The sequence below is a fragment of the Neovison vison genome, chromosome 2 (assembly GCF_020171115.1).
Source record: "Neovison vison isolate M4711 chromosome 2, ASM_NN_V1, whole genome shotgun sequence".
NCBI lineage: Eukaryota > Metazoa > Chordata > Mammalia > Carnivora > Mustelidae > Neogale > Neogale vison.
The window spans coordinates 41,179,097-41,202,735 of NC_058092.1; the positions used below are offsets into that span (position 1 = coordinate 41,179,097).

At 36.6% G+C, this 23,639-nt stretch overlaps 1 protein-coding gene across 1 annotated transcript in view; it reads left to right on the forward strand.

Annotated features, from left to right (window-relative positions):
* The window catches only part of RNF11 (ring finger protein 11), a 41,209-nt gene extending 21,967 nt beyond the window's left edge, over positions 1–19,242 (forward strand). Inside the window, exons 2-3 of the mRNA XM_044238206.1 lie at positions 15,553–15,722; positions 17,003–19,242. Coding sequence (XP_044094141.1) covers positions 15,553–15,722; positions 17,003–17,174 — 342 coding nt within the window. The 3' untranslated portion in view covers positions 17,175–19,242. The remainder of the gene's footprint in view (positions 1–15,552; positions 15,723–17,002) is intronic.
* The last annotated feature ends 4,397 nt before the right edge of the window (positions 19,243–23,639 follow it).

Below are 23,639 nucleotides of genomic sequence, written 5' to 3' on the forward strand. Positions count from 1 at the left end.
GAGGGAGAGCACATGAAAATGGGGAGGTCCAGAGGGAGAAGTAGAGCTGGGAGTCCAGTTCGCTACTCCTGGGAGATCATGACCTGAGCAAAGGCAGTCGCTTAGCCAGCTGAGCCACCCAGGTTCCCTAGAGCTCTAGTTTTTTAAAGCTATTACATATTAAGTTTATATTATTCACCTGTATATTTGGGTTATTGATTTTACAAGGTAAATTTCTTGATTCCTGGTGGTGGTAAAGGTAGAGGAAGTGGTTGAATGTGTGTCTCATGTAGAAATTACAGGAAAAGGAGTAAATTGTCAGTTTCAGTTTGAAAATATCTTATAGCTGGCCATCTCTGTTTACATCGCTGGATAACCCTGCTTAGATCAACTTCACATTTGGGTTCTAAGATTAATCTGTAATCTCTAGTAATTCTAACTTGTTTTATTTATATTCTACTGTTGAGGTTAGGTTAGGAATTTTTTTTTTTTTTTAAGAGAACTTAAGTACCCTGTTTTCCATGTTCTGCTAATCTCCATTTCTCTTACTGGTTAAAACAGTTTCTTGATGATCTGATTGTGAAATTGAACTTGAGGAAGAATCCAAAGATTAAACCTGATTTTCCACTTTCAGACATTGAGGTGCTGATGCTGACACTTGGTGTTTCATCTAGTCTCAACGTTGAGATCCAGGGCATTCTCTGTATTTGTGTCTAAAGAGGATGATGATGAATGACAGCTTTAATTTTCCTTGTTTCCTGTGTTAGGATATATTACATAAAACACATATAAACAACTAGAAGGCAAGTGTTAGGGATATGGTATTGAATAATGCATTAGAAAGTAGGAACCACCTATGTAGAAGCTGTAGCAACTGATAGGACTAGAGGAGATAGAAAATCTTTTTGGTCAGACTAATTTTAGGCATCCTTAAGACACCCTGGTTCCTTCAGATAAGCAGTCTTGTAAGATTCTTACTCTTTCACCTGTACCCCAAAATATTTCACTAGGCTTCTAAGGAAAAAAATCTCACATTAAAATGTAGGCCTTTTCGGGGCGCCTGGGTGGCTCAGTGGGTTAAGGCGCTGCCTTCGGCTCAGGTCATGATCTCAGGGTCCTGGGATCGAGTCCCGCATCGGGCTCTCTGCTCAGCGGGGAGCCTGCTTCCTCCTCTCTCTCTCTCTGCCTGCCTCTCTGCCTACTTGTGATCTCTCTCTGTCAAATAAATAAAATCTTTAAAAAAAAAAAAATGTAGGCCTTTTCAGAAAAACTTTGAAAAAATGGTGCTGGGAAACCTGCATGTCCACATAGAATGTAGATAGACCCCTTTCTCACATCATATATAAATATTAACTCAATTTGTTCATGTACCTAAACATAAGAACTAAATCTGCATAGCTTTTAGAAAATATTGGAGTAAGTCTTCATGACCTTGATTTAAGTAAAGCCTTCTTGGATGTGGTACCAAGAAACAACAGTGGCCCAAAAATAGATAAGATGAACATCATCAGAATTTAAAACTTGTGCTTCAGAGGATACCATCAGGAAATTGAAAAGACAACGCATAGAATGCAAGAAAATATTTACAAATCTTTTATCTGATAAGGGACTAATGTCCAGGATTTGTAAACATCTCAAAAACAAAACCCAATTTCAAAAAGGGTAAGGGATCTGAATAGACATTTCTCCTAAGAAGAAATAAAAATGACCAGTCAGCACATGAAAAGATGCTTACTATTATTTGCTGTCAGGGAAATAAAAATCAAAACCACTAGGATGGCTATAATAATAATTAAAAAAATAAACAAGATTTGGTAATGACGTGGGAAAATTGAAACTCATACACTGCTGCTGGTAATGTAAAATGGTACAAGTACTTTTTGTTGTTGTTTTTAAGTTTTTTAATTTGAATTTCAGTATACGTACAAGTACTTTGGAAAAGAATTTGGCAGTTCCTCAAAACATTGAACATAGTTGTCAAGTGACCCACACTACTCCTAGGTGTATACCCAAAAAACATGAAAATATATCCACATAAAAAGTCACACACAAATGCTCATAGCAGTGTATTCATAATAGCTAAAAAGTGGAAACAACCCAGATGCCAATAAATGACTAAACACATTTATACAACTGGTGGTGTGTACATGCAATGAAATATTACTCAACAATAAAAATAAAACAATAAAAACAATAATAAATCAGAACAATGAAGTTCTGATACATAGTACTACATGGGTAAATTTTGAAAGCATACTATGTTTTAGGCCTCCAAAGACCACATTAATATGATTTCATTTATATGAAATGCCCAGAGAAAACACATTAGTGGTTGCCTAGGCTGGGGAACTTGGGGAAAAATGATGAGTGACTGCTGATAGATATAGGGTTTCATTTGGTGATGATGAAAATGTTCTGAACCTGTGATAATGGTCACATAACTCTGTGAACATAGTAAAACCACTGAACTGTATACTTTAAATGAGTTAGTTGCTGCTGTCATGTGAATTATAGTTCAGTAAGTGTTATATTAAATGTAGACCTTTATCTTATAGTGGTACTGTATTTCCTCAGTTCTGGGATGTGTACTTTTTAAGACATTTTGATGTTTTTTGGGGTGCCTCCCAGGTTTAATTAGAGGAATGTGTTGCTCTTGATCTTGGGATTGCAGTTTAAGCCCCACATTGGGTGTAGAGGTTACTTAAACTTAAAAAAAATAATAAAACTTCCCAATGCTTTTTGAAATTAGAATGTGTATTTTAATTGATGTGTACATTTAATGGACTGGTCTTCCATATAGCCTTTTAAAAGGTAAAATACACCTTTTAAAGAATTTTTCAACATTCTTAAATTGAAGTTACACAATTTTTGGAGGAAATTAATTTTTATTGGTGATGTTAGCCTTAGTCCTTCAAAAAATAACCTTTAAAGAGAAGGGTGAGGGTATCTGTTAGAGAACTTAGTGTAGTAAATGCAATACCAGACTTCCTGAGCTCCAAAGCCAACTTTGGCTGCTACAGACTTATTCTGTTTGGAATTAATACCATTTTTTTAAGTTCTCATTTTTTAACTCCTTAAAGGCTGTGCATATTCTGCCTCTGGTTGGTTTTGCAAAGAATTCTTGGGCCTATTACTCTTAGCTTTCAAATAGGCTTATATTTGCATCTGCCATTTAAGAAAGACAGTTACTGAAAACTATTATTCATTGAACTGTTAAAATTCAAAGATGGAATGCTTACATGAAAAATTCTAGTATTTTTTTGGTTGTAGCAAAGCAGTGGTTCCAACAATAACTCACACATTAAGTCAGAAGAATAGCTCTTGGCCTACAACTATGCTGGAGATCCTCCCCACTTGGTAAAAAATTCTTTATCAATAATTGGGTGCCATTTCCCCTCTGAAAACCAGTTTGCTTGATGAGAAGAAAAAGGTAGCCCTAATTTAGGAACGAAAATGGTGGGGTGCTTAGGAGACTCTTATTTTAAACAAAAGTAACTTGGAGGAAAGATGCTGTCGTTTAATAATACGCATGGATAGAAGCAGAAAGCTGTCAAGGAACCAAGACAGCCACTCTCAGAGTTTATTTGTGGGCTCTACTAATGTCTGCTTCACTCAGCATTTCTGATCTATCTTTAATACATATGTCTCCTCATAACTCCAGTTTTTACCTGCCTCTTATTTGCTGCTTGATGACCTTTCAGGTCAGTTGATTGAGTTTTCCAATTCTAAGAGAATAAAGAATCTGATTGGTTCACCCTCTTTGAGCAGTCAGGTCTAAGTCATCAAATGTTGGGTAGTCTATGGCGCCTTCGGAATGTATGCCTTTCCCAGAAGTTGCCAAGTCATGGGCGGTGGAGAGATAGTATGGAGCTGTGGGTGAGGTAGCTATCTTCACATATTTACTATCTCTGGATTCCCCTACTTTAAGGGATTTAGGTTTCAGAAGGATAGAGACCTTACCCAGTTACTATATTCCTTTACCTAAAATAGCATTGGAAGTATCGTTGGGTGTTTAAGAAATACTTCAGTTGATGCTTGGGCTCAGTGTGACCTTGATTTCAGTTCTCTTGATCTTTAGATAAATGAATAAGCTTATCTAATGACTTGCTAATGCAGAGTGCCTGTGGCGATAATGCCTTCCAACCCTCCCCCAATTAAGATACTGTAAATAACCCTGTATAGTAAGTACCCAGTGAATATTTATGTAGTGAAAAGAAGTCAAACTTTTCATTAAAAAAAAAAAAAAGCAAACATGGTGTGCCTGGGTGGCTCAGTCAATTGAATGTCCAATTCTTGATTTTGGCTCAGGTCGTGATCTCAGGGTTGTGGGATTGAGTCCTGCTTCAGGCTCCAAGTTTAGTAGGGAGTCTACTTGAGATTTTTCTCCCTCTCTCAGATAAGGGGCACCTGGGTGCCTCAGTGGGTTAAATAAGCCTCTGACTTCAGCTCTGGTCATGATCTTAGGTCCTGGCATCATGCCTCAAGTGGGGCTCTGTGCTCAGGGGGGAGCCTGCTTCTCCCTCTCTGTTACCCTCTCAAATATATAAAATTGTTTTTAAAAAATTAAATCTTTTTTTAAAAAATAAGCAAGTGCCAAACCACCTCCACGGAAGCAGTGTTTTTCTTCCATGCAGATCACTCTAGTTTGTATACTTTCTCAACAAATGTGACATATCATTTGTCGTATCATAGACAGAATGCTGTCTCTTTTCCCCATATATGTATAATTGTTATCTTTTTTTGATTCAGGACTTGCATTAATGCTAATCTTTGAGGAGTATTTTTATTTGGCTGGTTGGTTGTTTGGTTTGGGGGTTTGGGGGTCATGATTCACTGAATATCAGAGTTAAAATATGCGTTGAGACTGTCCATTCCAAATCCTCCATTTTATGGCCTTAAATTTCAGTCTGGCAAATTCAGAGAAAACATTCCCAGTAGGAGACTGCAGCTGGGGAGGGGGTGGTGCCAGCAGCAGTTTGTGAGGCAGTAAGGAGAAAATCAGAAGAGCTGACTCTTACTTCCTACTGGAGGAAAGGATACAGCTTTTGGTGACAAGCTGCATTCTTTAGCAGTGACTTTATTTTTCCTTTACCACAAACCAGACTTGTACTGTTTCCAGCCTCAGCACATTATTTAGGCACTTACCCACTGCATTGTTTTAGTTTCTGAAAATTGTATCATATTCCCTAAATTGGGTCCAACTTTTAATGCACTGCCTTTCAAATAGACATGTTTACATTTTGATATGTTTGTCTTTCTTGGCTTCTACACTCCCTAAGATTAGGGCCCATTATACTTTCACAGCATTCATCATTTTATAGATGCTTTATTACATATTAGCAAAAACATTATATATTAACAAATAATTAACAGACATTATCTATTAACAAACAACTGCTTCAGAGTTTTCACATCAGAAGGTCAGACCTTGCTTTTTATGTGACTGACCCTGTCTTTTCTCTATGCTGTCTCAGTATATTTTGTAATCCTTTGTTCCTTTTCTGTTCTACCCCCTCCCGTGATGCTCCATTTCTTTTCCTAACACACTTTAATTTTAATTCTTTTCCTTTATTATGAATGCTTTTTTTTTTTTTTGCATGAAGATGTGAAGAATTAAAGCATCCAGGAGAAAGATGTTTAAATTTATTTGATTATATTTCCTTCTCTTATGGAAATTTCCCCTTTCTCAAAATTTAAATTCACAGGGCAAGTACATGTGTCTCCTATCAACATTGAGGAAATGGTAGTTAAGATTATAAGACATTAGGGGCTTCTGGGTGTTTCAGTGGGTTAAACCTCTGCCTTTGGCTCAGGTCATGATCTCAGGGTCCTGGGATCAAGCCCCACATCAGGCTCTCTGCTCATCGGGGAGCCTCCTTCCCCCTCTCTCTCTGCCTGCTGCTCTGCCTACTTGTGATCTCTCTCTCTCTTTCTGTCAAATAAATAAATAAAATATTTTTTAAAAGATTATAAGACATTAAAGTAAATGATGGAAATAAAGGGAAGGAGGGCAAGTCAGAGAAATCAGGAAGGATGGTGATGTCCTTATAGGAAGGCTCAAATAGTGAGTCCCTGTGTTAGTAGGTACTTCACGTACATTTTCTTGGTTATTCCTTACAACACTCTTAAGATAGGTATTCTCTTTTTCTGAGGTGGAATTTTAGGCCTAGAGTTACTGAGTAACTTGCCTAGGGTTGCATACCTGTTAAGTGCCAGAGCTGAGATTACATGAAATGTCCATGTTCTTTTCACTGTAGTCTGTCATTAACCTTTGGTAGGCATATAAATTCTGAGTTTGAGAAGGACTGTAGAAGTAAAAAAATCGTTTGGTTTTGAATGTATTGAAGTTCCTATGAGATAGGTAGGTAGAAATTTAAGAGGCAACAAATCAGGTATTGTCACTTCGAGAAGGAGTTTGGGATATAATTTACATTGAGTTTTCTTTTTGGTTTTGTTTAATCCAAATCATTAGCAGTTTTTTTCATAGCATGTTTACAAAATCCTGGTATGAATATATGACATGGATTATAGGAACATGAGTGCTTTGATATAAATCATTTGGTTATCCAGTAATGTTTATCAAATCCCTATGATGTTCCAGATACTGTGAATAAATATTATACATTGGTAGGCAAAACAGACACAGTCCCTGCCCTTATCAAGCTTATAGTCTAGTGATGAGGAAGTATAATAATCAAATAATTATGTAGATAATCATACACCTTTTTAGCTTAAGCACAAAATACCTCATGAATTATATCATAGACAGGACAGCCAAGTGAACCACACTGGAAGGCCCCAGCATTTATGTTAATTAGCAGTTTAGTGATTTAGATGTTCATGAACTGATTCATAGTATTTTTGTAGTAAGTGCCCTTGTACATTGGAAAAGATTAATTAATTGGAAATAATTAATTAATTTGTAAACATTTTCGGTAAGTATTCACAATCTTATTTAGAGTTCACATTTGGGGGAGTGATGGAAGTAGGTACTATTATCAATCATGTAGAATATACTTAGCAAGAAAAAAACTGTATAATCCCAATATTATGGCATGTACACTAACTTTATTAAGTATTTAACAATTGACTAGGCGTTCCAGGAAGTAAAGAAACAGGAATAAAAAAAAAAACATTGGAGTAAATCAATGGGTAATTGTTTTTAGCTATTAGCAGGTAAGATTTTTAATTGACCTTTTACTCATGTGCTGGTTCAGTGGGAAGCAAAACGAATTCTTATTGTGGATCTTACAGTCTGGTGGGGAAGACAAACATGCAAATTATAACTAAATGTAAAATTATAACAGATATGACAGATGCTGTGAAGAAAAGTTACTTGATGTATAAAATCCCCTTAGAGAGGAGAATGTTAGTTAGGAAGGGTTTCTGAGATGGTAGAAGTTTAACTGAGCTCTGAAGGAAGAAAAGGCATTATTTAAGCAGAGTGGTGGTGGAGGAGAGTGTTTCGTGCAGAGTACAGCATGCACTGTGACTTCCTGTAGGAGAGATCCTTGCTCTCAAAAAGGAGTTGAAGGAAAACCATGGGGCTAGAAAGCAACAAGTTGTTAGATGAGGAAGGAGGGCAAGTGGGTACCCAGACTATTCAGGGCTTTGGAAGTCTTATTAAATTTAGACTTTGGCCTCCATCCTAAGAGCAGTGGGAAGCTATTGAATGAAGAAGGTCTTCTAGATATGTGTGAGGACGGCATCGAATAGAGTCAAATCTGTTTTGAATGGACTGCTCTAAATTCTGGACAGAGAACAAATTGAGATTTTGCTGGCTAGTATTTTACACCAGGGACGAAATGGGAACTTAGACTAGAGTATTAGTAATAGATATGAAAAGAAATAAACAGATTCTGTCAGTTTTTCAGTAGGAAATTAACTCGACTAAGGGGGAGGGAGGTGTCAAGGATGTCTTCCTTACAGAACTAGAAAGATGGTCCTGTCATTCAGTGAGATAGAGAAGCCTAAATGAGGGACCATGTTGATTTTTGGACATGTTGAATTTGAGGCATTTTGAGGACATCTGAGTTGGAACTGTCAAGTAGAGCCTATAATTTAAAAAGGATATTTAGGGGTGCCTGGGTGGCTCAGTCGGTTAAGTGTCTGCCTTTTGCTCAGGTCGTGATCCGTGGGTCCTGGGATTGAGCCCCATTTTGGGCTCTCTGCTCAGCAGGAAGCCTGTTCCCCCTCTCTGTCTGCCTGCCTCTCTGCCTATTTGTGATCTCTGTGTCAAGTAAATAAATAAAATCTTTTTAAAAAATTTTAAAGAGATTTAGACTGGAATATAAACTTGTGAATCATTTATATTGAAGTGGTAATTTTCTTTGTCTCCATGGACATAGTTATTAAGTGAAGGGTGTAGGATAGGAAGAGAGGCCAAGACAAAATCAGTCACATTAGTGATTCCAAATGCAGTCATATTCTGAGATACTGGGATTAGGACTTCAACATAGGAATTTTAGGGGACACAGTTCAGCACAAAACAACATCTCTATCTTAAAAGTGTTTTTCTGTATGCTAAGTAATGTTCAAAATAATAGTTCCTTCAGGGATCTTTTAAATTTTACTTTGAGAAAAGGAATAAATCACAAGTACTGTGTAACCACCATTGTCAGAACATACCATTTTCACATAGAATTTTTTTCCACAAAGAAGAATTTCTTCTTTTTTTTAAAAGATTTTATTTATTTATTTGACAGAGAGAGTGAGCCAGAGATCACAAGTAGGCAGAGAGGCAGGCAGAGAGAGAGGGAGAAGCAGGCTCCCTGCTGAACAGAGAACCTGATGCAGGGCTCAATCCCAGAACCCAGAGATCATGACCTGAGCTGAAGGCAGAGGCTTAACCAACTGACCCACACAGGCACCCCACCACAAAGAAGAATTTCTAATGAATGTGGCCAAATAAACTGATAAGAAAGGAGTCAATGTGAGAATTATCCATCACTCTGAACGTTATGTAGATTATTCTTCGATTTCATAGGAGGATTCACAGCACTTAGCATATAGTTGTAATCATAGCTCTGATTTACTATGGCAAAAGAATACAAATCAAAATCAGCAAAGGAAAAAGGAGCATGAGTTCATAGGAAACAGACACAAGTTTCCAAGGATCCTCTCATAGTGGAGTCACACAGGATACACTTAATTTCCCCAGCATTCAGTTGTGCCAGTATGTGTCAAGGGTTGTCTTACCAGGGGACCCGAAAATACTGAGTAGGCACCCATTGCTTAGGGCATACTAAAATTCCAGACTCCCAGGAGGGAAAGCAGGTGTTCAGCATAAATCATATTATTTAGACAGTGTTTAGGTAGTGAGCCATCAATTAGGAAATGGTGAGAACTGTCCCAGAATCCATATCTCTTAAAAATTGGCTTTTTTAATATCCATGTCTTACCTTCCATTCACTGTCTTCCAGCTGACTTTAGAAGTAAGATTCCATCTTGCTACCTAGAAAATACCATTGGATCTCTAGTCTGTAAATAGTAACTCATACAACAAGCCATTTTAACAAGTATGATGGAAATTAAAGTAAGATGGACGTGTTAAACAGAACAGTGAGACCATATCCATCTTTAAAATATCAGCAATTCTTAAGTCATTTCATTCCCTCTATAACCTTCTGAAAAGGTATATAAATTGAAATTAGTATGTTGAATCATTTTTTAAATATCTCGGTAGTGCTTAGAGGGTTCCTTTGGTTTAATAAAAAAATACCAAAGAAATACATCCATAATATATATAACTAAAAGATAGGGGGTTTATTTTTTATTTTTTTAGGGGTTTTATTTTTAGTATCTATTAATCTGTTTCTTCATTAAGTAGAGCTTTCCTTTTCTATTCTTTCTTCTCTGTACACATATGAACCATAAGACCAAGGAAATATAGCCTCTTATTAAAGTACATGCTTAGAGATTATTACCTCTAAAACAAATTCTTTGTTTGTAGTAGGTATGTTCAGGGATTTTTGGAGACCCTTATTACCCATAGTCTTGTACCAGTTTTTCCAGTGACTTCTATGTGTCATCTTGTGCCACCTAGTCAGGTAGACTGGGACTGAAAACAGGAGGGTAGCCTCATCTGGAAGTGGTAACCCAAGGGTTGAAAAACTCCATCCTGGCAGGAGTCTTAACAAAGAATTTGTATTCAGGGACAAGCCAGAGAGCCAGGGACAATAGCTGTTAGCTTAAAGTCTGCAAACCAGAGTCACTAGTGATGGGGAGAAAACAAATGGTTAGAATAACTTGGAAATGTTGACGTTTATAAAGCTCTTTGTTATCTTATAATTGTATCATCACCCTGTAAAGTGGTGCTATTATCTTTATTCAAAGATGGAGATTGCTAAAGATATTAACAGTGACCATAGTAACAGGCTCCAGTCTTATAATTTAATTTTTTAGGTTAAAAGTCCCATATTCTTGGGGCACCTGGGTGGCTCAGTAGCTTAAAGCCTCTACCTTCAGCTCAGGTCTTGATCCCAGGGTCCTGGGATGGAGCCCTGCATCAGGCTCTCTGCTCAGCAGGGAGCCTGCTTCCTCCTCTCTCTATATGCCTGCCTCTCTGCCTACTTGTGTTCTCTGTCTGTCAAATAAATAAATAAAATATATTAAAAAAAAGTCCCATATTAACTGTTCCATTGATTTCTGTGATTCTGCAAACATGCCCCAGGTCAGGGGGTGGAATAGGGATCCTCATCCCTCCTAGGACACATTCCATTCCAGCCCCATTACACTACTGTAGCTCAGTTTTAAATATTGTAATTACAAATAAGATTACTCTGAACAAGATAGTTCTGTTGCTCAAAAAACCCGTTGGATTAGTAGGCCATTATTACCTCTTTAGAATAGGTAGTTTAAGAAAGTGATACCAGAGAACAGAAATCCCAATGAAAATGAGGAGAAACTGCCCTCTAGTTGCAGAATTTGACCTCTGAACTTTAATAACCTTACTGAAGGAGTCCTCAGTAGTTTGAATCAAAGGACAGATGGGAAGTTATGATTAGACTTTGGAGTTTATTTTTCTGTCAGTTATAGCATGTTTTACAGGGGCAATTTAGGATGGATTTGATATTCTTTGAAATTCTTAAATTCTAGAAGTCACTGAAATCAAACCTTTATCACAAATGATAAACCTTTATAGAACCATTTATGAACTATGCCATGTTTTGTGGTTTTCTTAAAATGTCATTTCAGTGTACTATTCTTCAAAGTAATATAAATGGACACAAGCCAAATCATTTAACTTGCAGAGTTTCCTTGCTCTCTGGCAACCAGGAATGCGATAGTAGAAATTACTGACTTAAAAGGGAGACCAAAATTCTGATTGTAATATTGTCAGTAATTACATGACTGTAGGCAAGTTTAGGCCTATAAAATGAGAAAGTTGATGAATTCTAAGATTCATTTTTTTTTTAAAAGATTTTATTTATTTATTTGAGAGAGAGAGACAGTGAGAGAGAGCATGAGCGAGGAGAAGGTCAGAGAGCGAAGCAGACTCCCCATGGAGCTGGGAGCCCGATGTGGGACTCGATCCCGGGACTCCAGGATCACGACCTGAGCCGAAGGCAGTCGTCCAACCAACTGAGCCATCCAGGCGTCCCTAAGATTCATTTTTAAACTTTTACCTACCTCTCTCTGCATAGTCCTGTCCATTTCTTAAATATTGAGATATTATTCCATAGTCATATAATAGTAGAGCTGCAATAATAGCTAACGTTTATTTAATGAGGTTTTTTTTTTTTTAAGATTTTTATTTGAGAGAGTATGATAAGGGATGGGCAAGCAGAGAAAGAGGGACAGGCAGACTCCCATGACCCTGAGATCATGACCTGAGCCAAAATCAAGAGTCGGACACTTAACTGACTGAGCCATCCAGGCACCTCTTTTTTTTTTTTAATTTATTTGATAGAGAGAGATCACAAGCAGGCAGAGAGAGAGAGAGAAAGAAGGAAGCAGGCTCCCGGGTGAGCAGAGAGCCCAATGCGAGGCTCGATCCCAGGACCCTAGGATCATGACCCGAGCCGAAGGCAGCGGCTTAACCCACTGAGCCACCCAGGCGCCCCCCAGGCACCTCTTAATGAGCTTTCTCGTGTGTATCTCATACTGTACGAGGGACAACACTTGGGACTTCCCAGTTTATTCTTACAGTGCTTTTAGTACTTTACACATGAAGAAACTGAGGTTCAGAGAGGTTAAAACAACATGGGGAGAGTTTTTTATATATATAAAAATATATATATATAGTTTTTTATATAATAAAAGTAATATTTATTTAGAGTAGGTTCAATATGGAGCTTGAATTCCTCACCCCAAGATCAAGAGCCACATGCTCTACCAACTGAGCAGCCATGTGCCGTGTGTAGAGGGTCCTATAGCTAGTAAGTTGCAGAGTTTTTTGACTTAACCATAAAACTTTTCTACATTGAAAGTTTGCCTACTAGGTTTAAAAACCTTGAAGAGGTATATAAACCAAAGATACAACAGTCATTTTTATGATCATTAATGACCAAAGGGTCATATAAGTTTTATATGCACTATAAAACCTGCTCAACAATTATTTTTCTAGTGTATAAACTAGGGTTTTAATATACATGTTGCATGTAACAGATTCTGAATTTGAGCTATGAACTGAAAATTTTTGTAAGTACAAAACTATTTTAAAAGGAATATGCATTTTCAAAAATGTTTATAAAGCAAAAATTGCCTGTGCTCATAGTGCTACAGATACACAGGGCTAAAAGCTTTCAAGCTATAATAGAGAAATACAGTCAGTTTGGTACTTGACTTTCCTGGAAAAGCTAGAAGAATTTACAGTCTTTTTTTTTTTTTTTTTTAAAGATTTTATTTATTTATCTGGCAGACAGAGATCCCAAGTAGGCAGAGAGGCAGGCAGAGAGAGAGGCGGAAGCAGGCTCCGCACTGAGCAGAGAGCCCAATGCGGGCTCCATCCCAGTACCCTGGGATCATGACCTGAGCTGAAGGCAGAGGCTTTAACCAACCCACTGAGCCACTCAGGTGCCCCCACAGTCTTTTTTTCATATGACTGCACAGGTTAACTGAAGTTTCACTGTAGTTTGTATAATATTCTTTTTTTTTTTTTTTTTTGTATAATACTCTTATTTCTCGTATAGGTACGCAACACTTACGTAATTAAGCTGAGGCTAGAAACTGTCAGTATTGGGTGGTAGAGAGGAGGATTGGGAAGGCTTCATTTCGTATCAACAAACTGCTGGACAAGGTATAATTTGGACCATTGGACTTCAGAGAAAGGTAGGAGGGATAGCAAGAGCAAAGACAGTAAGATGGAAAGGCATGGAACTTAAAGGAAACAGCTTAGTTTCCTGCAACAATAGATAATAGCTCTTTGAATGTGATATTAGTAGTTGTAATACCTATACTCATTTAACTTCCTGCCACTTTAAGGTTGAGTATTCCTCATTTAAGCTTTATAGCAACCCTAATAGGTAGACTCTAATCCAGCTGGGTTAAACAGCTTAAATGAGGTTTCTCTGTTAAGTGAAGGTAAGTGACTTGAGCTAAGGTTATCTGGATCAAAGAGCCATACTTTTAATAATATGGTATCATCTTTCTATGTAATATGCATTAAGTGAATATTTAGATACAGCATATACTTCTGATAAGCATTCACATGATGAGGTAGAAGTATGAAAGTACTTAAGTAACATTAATGATTTGATGTTGGAAATTCAGAACACATGAGACTTTTAACTACTGGCATTTTATTTGCACCAGAGGATATACTCTTGATTATTTGATAAAGGGTTTACTGGGTTTTGAGATCTTTAATTAAATATTCTAAATCTCAGAAAAGGAATATTTAAAGTCCTTTTTGGAGGGTATTTATTTAAATTCAGTTAATTAACATATAGTGTGTTACTAGTTTCAGAGGTAGAGTTCAGTGATTCATCAGTCTTTTTTGATTCATCAGTCTTATATAATACCCAGTGCTCATTACATCTCATGCCCTCCTTAATGTCCATCTAGTTACCCCACTCTCTTACCCCCCTACCCACCAGCAACCCTCAGTTTGTTTCTAATGATTGAGTCTCTTTCTGATGATTAAGAGGATTTGTCTCCCTCTCTGATTTTGTCTTGTTTTTTTCCCTCCCTTCCCCTATGATCCTGTTTTGTTTTTTTATTTCAGAATTTATTATGTTCAATTAACATAGCACATCATTAGTTTTTGATGTAGTGTTCAGCAGTTCAGTAGTTGCATATAACGCCCAGTGTTCATCACTCTGTTTTAATTCCACATATGAGTGAGATCATATAATTGTCTTTCTCTGATTTTATTTCACTTAGCATAGTATCCTCTAGTTCCATCCACATTGTTGCAAATGGCCAGATTTCATTTTTTTGATAGCTGAGTAGTATTCCATTGTATATATATAGAGAGAGAAATATTTGAAGTCTAATGCTGTTCTGCCTTTGATAAACTCTGCTGTCAAAAAAGGAGTGTTTATGAATAAGGCTAGTTTAAAGGGACAGAGTGGTATGTTAAGAGACTGTGGAAAAGTCTCATTTTCCTTGAATTAAATATTGAGTATCTGAGCCTAACTTTTATGTATCTGAGACTTCCCCTAAAATTTCTCTTTGGAAAGGATATTTATATTTGAGCCCTTATAAAGTTTCCTATTGTGGGTGCTCTCAATTATTTTCCATACAAAAGCCATTAATTCGAAGCAGCTTCAGTTGATGTTCTGGATAATTATGGAGGTTATTTACATCGCCTAAAAACTTAGATTTTCCATTTGGGAGGAAAGGTGGCCTCATTTGGCTCACTTGTCATATCCATATATGTATCCAAAAGCTTAAAAGGAATTTGACAAAAAGGTTATTGTGATAATATCCAGCCATTCCAAATAAATTTAAGGTTGTCTATATGGGGGAAAATATTTACAAATAGGAGTCTATAATGACCATTTTTAACATAAATAATGATATACAGGGACTATAGAGCTCTGTTGAATACAGAATACAGCCTACAAAGAATATTGAATACAGTCCATTTTATTTATGTATTGTTCCTGATAGACCAATAGATAAATTACTGTATTTGTGTATTAGGAACATTATATTGGGGATATGTGGCTTTCATGTGGAAATACTTCACACAGCATTCCCTGTGAGTTTTTCAGTGAACATTGTGTTTTTAATCCCTTTTTTAAAGATACTTTAAAAAAAAAATTACTTCAGAGAGAGCAAGCATGAGTGGGGGGCAGAGGGAAAGGAAGAAGCAATCTCCCCACTAAGCAGAGAACCTGATGTGGGGCTTGATCTCAGGATCCTAGGATCATGACCTGAGCTGTAGACAGATCCTTAACTGACCGAGCCACCCAGCCACCCCTGTTTTTATCCTTTATATCTTGGTTAGGTATGCTAAAGTTAAGGCAGAGTAAAACAATCTCATAGTACTGCACACTAGCCCAACCAACCTCTCCGAGGTCCCCTCTCACCCACTAAGCCAAAAAAAGAAGAAACAAGGAAAACATTACCCCCGGAAAATAGATGTTTAAAAAATAATTATTTTCTCTGTTTTTTAAAATTTAGGAACAAGTTCCAGTTCCGGTCTATCATCCAACACCTAGCCAGACTCGCCTAGCAACTCAGCTGACTGAAGAGGAACAAATTAGGATAGCTCAAAGAATAGGCCTTATACAACATCTGCCTAAAGGAGTTTATGACCCTGGAAGGGATGGATCAGAAAAAAAGATCCGGGAGTAAGTTTTAATAAATTTACACATGTTTCAAAGGTCTATCTCCAGAGATGTGCTTTTGAAAATATTCTCCTGCATATTAGAAGTTGGATATTTAATATAATCAGTTTATGCAAAAGAATTTTGGGATACAACAATTAAGAGTTTTCAGTAAAAAATAGCTAAGAAATGGTGTGAATTTCTGACCGTTTTGTATATTGTTTGCATCCATGTGGATGACAGTTGATGTCAGTTAAAAATGATCCACCTGCATGGTGGCCTTGGGAAAGCAATTTGGTAACATGTCAAGGACCTTCTCAGGTCTGTACCCTTTGAGACAGAGATCTATCCTAAAATGTGTATCTCACTGCAACTCCTGGAGCTTTATACACAAGATATTCACCATGGTTTTATTTAGAGTAGAACTATAGTTAAGTAGATTGTGGCATAGGAGTACTCTGGTAGATTATGCAGCTATTAAAATTAAGGAGTTTTAGTGATGAGGAAAATCTTCATATATCTATTTTTAATTTGAGGAATAATTTAATTAAGACAGGTGATTTGAATATGATATTTTACTTTTGGGAAGTTTTTGTCCTGAGAGCTCATTGTCTTGAGAATTCCTAATGAGGACATTCTCCTTTTAGTTTGAGAATGGTCTTGCCAACAAAGACATAATCTGATTTACTGTGTTGATGCTTGGCTCTTTGAGTCATAGCACCATTTAGTGCTAGTATGTAAGATAATAACTTGTCCTGAATACTGACTTCTGAAATACTCTGTCATTGGATTGCTTCTTAAACCTGTAGAATTCCGTGAACTTGAAACTAGGGTTAATAAAGAGATCTTTAGCTACAGCAGCCCAGTAAGTAGACTGAAATTAGTGGTGGTTTTTACATATAGTTATTAAAATGAAAACTATCTTACTCCTGGGCTTACACCAAAAACTGAGTTCACATGAAATTAATCTGATGGCTTCCCACCTGAAGCATCACATTCTTCTTCATGTCGCTGTTTTTGTAAGCACAGTTCTAGGAATGGGCTTGATCCCCAGGTGGTCGGTCTGTTTCTCTTTGCTCTGTTCATAGCTGTCAAACTTGTGCAGATTTCCAGGGGATCAAAATAAGAGATTGTTGGATTAATGCTCATTAGAAAAAAATCAGTTTGCATGCTTTGGTAGGATGACAGGCAAGCCATTTTCATCTGTTCAGATGAACAGTCTTTGTAATGGGATTTTAAAGAGTATTCTAGATAGATCACTTCTCTAAAAATGTTTTCTGATTTCTCTCCCTCACCCCCAACAGGTGTGTTATCTGTATGATGGACTTTGTTTATGGGGACCCGATTCGATTTCTGCCGTGCATGCACATCTATCACCTGGACTGTATAGATGACTGGTTGATGAGATCCTTCACGTGCCCCTCTTGCATGGAGCCGGTTGATGCAGCACTGCTTTCGTCCTACGAGACTAATTGAGCCAGGGTCTCTGGTCTGACTTCAAGTGAACCATCATATTTGGTGGTTTTGATCTTTTGTCACTGAGCCCAAAGAGCCAGGGATTAGGAATTAAGATCATGCACAAAAGTTTCCTAAAAATTCCTGAATGGCTGCAGATGTTGGGGAAAAAAATACGTGATATTTTAGAAATTTAGGGGGAAAAGTAGGATGGTATTTTTATGTAAAGCCTTGACCCAGTGTTTAAAAATATAATTGTATTTAGATCTTGTTATGCTCCAGTACATAGGAATTGTGTAAAGTGTTACAGCAGCTGTATATGTTTAAATTGTGTGTGTTGAAGATTAGGAAAAAGATAGTGGTTGTTTTTCCTAAATGAAATAACTCTCTTTTTCCCCCCACCCAAATTCTTTTCTGAAGTTGCTGGCATTTGGGTCAAGGTTTTATTAAAAGCTACATTTTATAACACTGGCACAAAAAAAGTAGTTTTAAGCTTGTTTGCACAGTTCTTTTTTTCCATTGGAAATGGAATTCATTGCCTTAGGTCTTTTTAAATAGTGTATTATCGTTGGGGCTGGCTCTATGCTTGAAAACCAGTTTATTTATAACCTGTTGTAAGTGCTATATCTGTTTGCAGTTAGGAAATGCAGAATTCAAAGTGATCTCCTAGCTTGTAAGCAAACTGAGATGCACTATCCCTTTTCTATAAAAACTGAGTTAATGTCAAGAAACCAACTCTAGTAAAGTGGGGTTTAATATTACCCTTTCCAATGTGTTTTATCTAATTATTTTGATTGTTAATATGGTAATTAAAAGTCAAGGTAAATTTTAAATATTAAGATTTCTGATTTATTGAGCTCGAATTATGCCACCATGCTTATGTAAAATGAAAGTGGCACCATGGTGAAACTGAGAAAAGTTGCTCAGTTGTAATAATTTTGATTTATTCTTGTGACCTCCTTCCCTTACTGTCTTGAACCATAGCAAAAGGATACTGCATCTCTTATTGTAGTGCTGAGGTTATTGAAGTTATATAAAACACATCTCAGTCTCTGTTTCTTGGAAAGGAAAGTCCTGCTGGCTGACTGACAAGTAAGCAGGGAGAATTAAGATAAACGTATTTCATGTTTTGCACACAAATGCAGAATTTGTATAACCACATGACTTCATAGTTGTGATCTTGAAGAGGGAATTTCTCCTTTTTCTTGCAGTTAATGTAAGAGCACTCTAAATCTCTAAGCTTCTGAAGTGTTAGAGGTAGAGATGGTCTAGTAAAGATGTAGTTTGTAATGTTTTATCCATTTAGCATGTGTTTATTTTTCCTTATGTACTCAAAGGTGACTTATTTGTTCAGCTCAGTGATTACAACTAAGAATCATTCAGTAGCAAAAGGAGAAGCAATCTCAATCTAACAAATCAGAAATGTTTCTTATTTTATATTGAGTTGAATATTTGACTCTAACACTTTTCTACATACAAAACACGAGTATCTTGAGGGTTCTTCATAATTGCATTTTAGAGGAATTGAGTATGCCATAAGTACTTCTTAAAGATTTGACATTAGAATGTAGTATCCATATGTTGGTTAATTTTCTTATGAGCCCCATGACGGAAAGACTTAAAGATGAATTTGAGAAAATTGAAAATTAGATTATCAGGTTCTGTTAAATTGTTACATGTATCTTGCTTAAGTTTTTGTTCATTAATTTATATCCATCCAATTACATAAAGCAAATTTGGAGGAAAACCTGAAGTTGTGCAATATTTTCAGTGATAATTTTTTTTATCCTTGTGTTTTCTACTTATACATGATGTCTGTGTCATCAAGTATTATAATCAGACTTTCCTTTTTTCTAGATTGTTAAAATTGGTAAGTGAACTTTAAAAAAAAATCATCTTATGTTGCTATTAGTCTTTATTGCAAGGCTTTTTTTGCAGAAGTTTGGCAGTAATATTGAAGGAACTAGTATTGAGCTGAAAAAAATTTTAAGGTACTTTGTATTCTTTAATTTTGATTTCCATACACCATGTTAAGAACTATCAATTTTGGCTTTTACTAAGTTAAATAAAGTTATAATACAGTTATAAAGGGCTACGGTTAGAGTTGATTACATAAGAATATTCCCCAAATTATCTAATCCTTTCTTGAAAATGGTGTATAAATTTTAAACAATGTATAAATTTAATCTCTAGTTCTGTAAACTTTTTGGGAAGATTTTTTTATGGTGTGGTATTTAATACCATCTAATCATAAATTTAGAAGCTTGATAGCTTCAAATTTTCTGAAGCTAAATTATAAGTGCAACTTTTAGATTTGGGCAAGATGTGTTCAAGGTTGGCTGTAGGATTTGAAATATATGAAAAGCCTGACCAGGAAATAGTAAAAGAATCTTTTAAGTGTACACCCAATAAGTTGAAATACTTTGGTTCACAAAAAACCTTTTCCATTCTCTGAGTGTTCTTTATAGGGAATTTCTTAAATCAGGAGAACATTCCCCCTACTACTGATGTCTCCTGTGTAATATAAGCCAATATGATTTATAGAATACAGTGAGCATTGTGTTAACATTCTTTTCATACAAAGCTTCATTGGGGCGCCTGGGTGGCTCAGTGGGTTAAGACGCTGCCTTTGGCTCAGGTCATGATCTCAGGGTCCTGGGATCGAGTCCCGCATCGGGCTCTCTGCTCAGCAGGGAGGGAGCCTGCTTCCTTCTCTCTCTGCCTGCCTCTCTGCCTACTTGTGATCTCTCTCTCTGTCAAATAATAAATAAAATCTTAAAAAAAAAAAAATAAAGTCTTGAGAAAAAAAAAAAAAAAAGCTTCATCATAAGGAAGCATGCATTTTAAAAAAGGAGTGACAGTAGTCAAAAGCAGACCTGCTTATACTCCTTGAGACTAAAATGGTAAACAATAAAGAAGGTAAGTTTCGATAGGATTCCAAAATGTAGGCAGTTGGGTAGTTACCCCTGCTTAAAGGCATTGCGTAGCAGTTTCTCAGAGCCAACAGATTATACTTGCAGCCACTGTAGTAACCTCAACTAATTTTGTAAGCCTTTAATTTTGAAATTAGTGGACAATCAGAAAAGTTGGATTGGTTAGTATTTCAAGTACTTTTAAATTTACTTACTGAATGTAAAAATCATCTACTCTTTTCCTGGATGGGAGAAAGTCAGAGAAGATAGTTTAAAATCTTTCCTTCTGTACCCTCTTTACAGCTACCCTGCACTAATCTTAACATTCAACTACACTTCCCCTCAGACACAGGCTGTTCAGAATATCTCCATCATGGGAAGTATGGGCTTAAGAGCCATCATCATCCTGAGCTGTTCTTCCTGACTGTGTTATATTAACCCTTTGGGGACTTAGTTGAATTCTTTCTAATTTCTTCCCTCTAAGTCTCAGTTCCTAAATATTTGGCCACTGAGGTCTCATTTCCATAAATTTCATGCCTTTTCTAATCATGAAGGCCGTGTTCCTGTTCCCTTCAGAAATGAATCCATAAGTACTAGGCTAGCCTGCCTGTTTAAAGACTGGATTTACCCATTCATGTATTTAAAATACATTTTTTTCCCTTAAAGATGTACACAAAACCTAGGTGCTTATTAATAAATGCTTGTTAAATAAAGTATAGAGTAAAAATGTCCAGCTATTAAATTTTCATTGTTGCATTGAATGTAATTACTGATTGACCTACTACTATTAAATGAGAATTTCCTGAGAGCCATTAAAAATGGTCTCTGAAAAATTTTTTTTCTCAGTTCTGTAGGTGAAAACATGTATTTGCCTATGGTTAGGCAGTGGTTTAATGCTCACAATTCAGATTTATGGCTTTTATGTGGTAATTCAAGTGAAATATAAGGATTTCATGGAGTAACTGTAAATGTTTGGTTGTATAATATAAACATCTTAAAATAGTACTTTTCCTGAGTGGTTTGAAAGATATAGCAAGTTAATTTTAGGTACTGAAGGAACGTTAAGTGGGCTATTTATTTAGCTCTGTATTTAATAATATTTAAGAATTATTTTTACTAGAGAAAAAGAACCCTTTTTTTAAGCTCCTAGGAGTTACATTACAACACATTAAGGTTTATATTAAAATGACATACAGATGTTAATAAATTGTGTGAGGTACATGTATTTTGGCAATATTAACTTAAATATACTTTGTAATTTGTTTTCTGAGAGCCTGTGGGTCTAAAAACATCCCACAAAAAATGATTAGCCCACTTAATTCTACCCAGTCCTTCTATAAATCATATAGTGGTCATTTAAAAAAATAACTGCATGACTGAGTGCTCGCTGATTATTCAGGGGTTGATTGTCCAGATACAAATATCCAGACTTCGCTTTTCCATTTTACCTTTTGCTATTTCCTTACTCTTTAGCTTGGAAACAGAAAATCCACATGTCCCTCTTCAACCCATTTCCTGATCCATAAAATTTTTGTTAGGGACTTCAGCAAAACTGTACAAAAAGATTTGGATTTATCTGCATGTTTTAATTATTCACATTGTTCTTGTTTGTTTTATCACTCTGAGCAACAGGCATTAGCTCAGGACAACAGCTGGATCCATCTGATTTATGTTGCTGACAGACTAAAACCATTTACTGTTTTCATAAAGTTCTCAAGGCAACTTTAGGAGAGATACTAACTGTCCTTCACATTTTTTTTCCTTGAGAAGAGTTACTGTCCACTAGAAGATTTAGTAATCTTTGGATGCCTCCATAGAAAGTTTGCTTTTCTCTGCCTATGAATGAAGCAGCATTATCAATAAGGTATAGACTTTAAGCATCTAAAACTGATTGGGATCAAAGGAGGAGTAGCACCTGTATGGTTTGAACCCCTTCTAGAACATCAGTGTTAAAGAGCAACAGAGCATCATCAGAGCAACATCAGTTGCTCCAGATTTCTTGTCCATGAGAAAAAGAAGTTGAAAAAGGTAATTGAGGGTTTGCCTCAAGAGTCTGGTCCTATGGGTAAACTCTGAATGCTTGTAAGATTTGTTGGCTTTGCAAAAATAATGAGCCCAGCTTTTCTCAGGGAGGCCTCATAATAGTTCACCTTGTCATTTAGGATCCAGAACCAAGTCTTAAACATTGTGTGAATTGGGAAGACTGGATTGTGCTATCAAAGACATTGAGATTCGTCTCTAGCACTGGTCCATTCTAGAGGTATGGAAAGGGCTCCACTCTGCCAATTCCAGAATCATGCCACACAGAGAGAATGCTCCATGTGTTCGAAGCCAAGGATTTCTGGTGTTTGAGCTATTAGCCAGTATCTTTTCCATCCTTAATAGTGGCCCAGAGGTCAATATAAGTCAGATCCAACATTAAACTGATAATTTTACAGTTTGAAAAGTAGTTCAGCAAAGCATGGCGTAAAAACTTTCTGCTGCATATCTTTGTGATCTTAGGCAAGTTATTTAACCTGTGTCTCAGTTTTCTCATCTGTAATAGTCCCTACTTCATATAGTTATGAGAATTACATACATGTAAAGTACTTAGACTAGCAAGAGGTAAACAGCACTTAATATTAGCTGTTTTTCCACCCAAAGCATATAGTATCTGGTGTTCTGAATGATTTACTAATGATGTGAGGAAGATTAAAACCCAGTCCATTTATATGTGAGGTGTTAGCTGTGATGTATCTGATTAAACTCTAATGTCAGCTTTTAGAAGTCCAGAGCAATCTTTAGTAATTGTCTTCCCAAAGGAAGGGCTCTGTTATATTTTGTCACTTTACAGTTGGCTTTATATACTAGAAGCAATTCATACATTCCTCATTTAGAAATGGATTTTTCAAGCCCCAAAATGAGGTTCCTTGTTGTGGACTTAATCTGTTGGGTCGTGATGAACTTTGCACTTGATTTCAAAAGAGCTCATGCTAACCAAAGCGTTAAAAAAAAAGTCATTTTCCAAACTTAGAAAGCTGCATCTGAGGTTGTATGTATGAGAAGTTCCCATTTTTCTTGGTTTTTCAGAATCTAAGCACCTCTCATTAGTGAATTCATTTGACGGTGCTAAAGAGTAAGGAAACAGTTGAAAGGCTGTTAGTCTTTAAATTTGAAGCAAAGGAAAAGACTGTCTAGTCCTCATCATCTTAGAAGAAATAAACTTGGGAATAGCTCCAGAGAAAACCCCTCTGGGTTTTTTTTTCCTCCTTGATTCAAGCACTCAGCAGGCTGAGGCTTTCTGAAAACCTCCTGGTGCTGTTCTTCAGTTGCTGGAACTCGTCCACCTGGGCCTCAGCCAAGTCTTGTGTTGGCATTGGCCTTTGAGGGTCCTGGCTTTGGTGTCAGGTTATGACTTTTTGGCTGTGAATGACGAAAGCTGTCTTGGAAACACTCCCATTCTGACTTGAGAGATAAGGAGTAGGGAATCCTGCCAACACATGGGAGAGCTGATAGGGACCAGCACACTGCTGGCAGCCACCCTGGAAGTCTGAGGGCCTGTGACCAGTGAGAGGCAGAGGTAGACTTTCCTTTG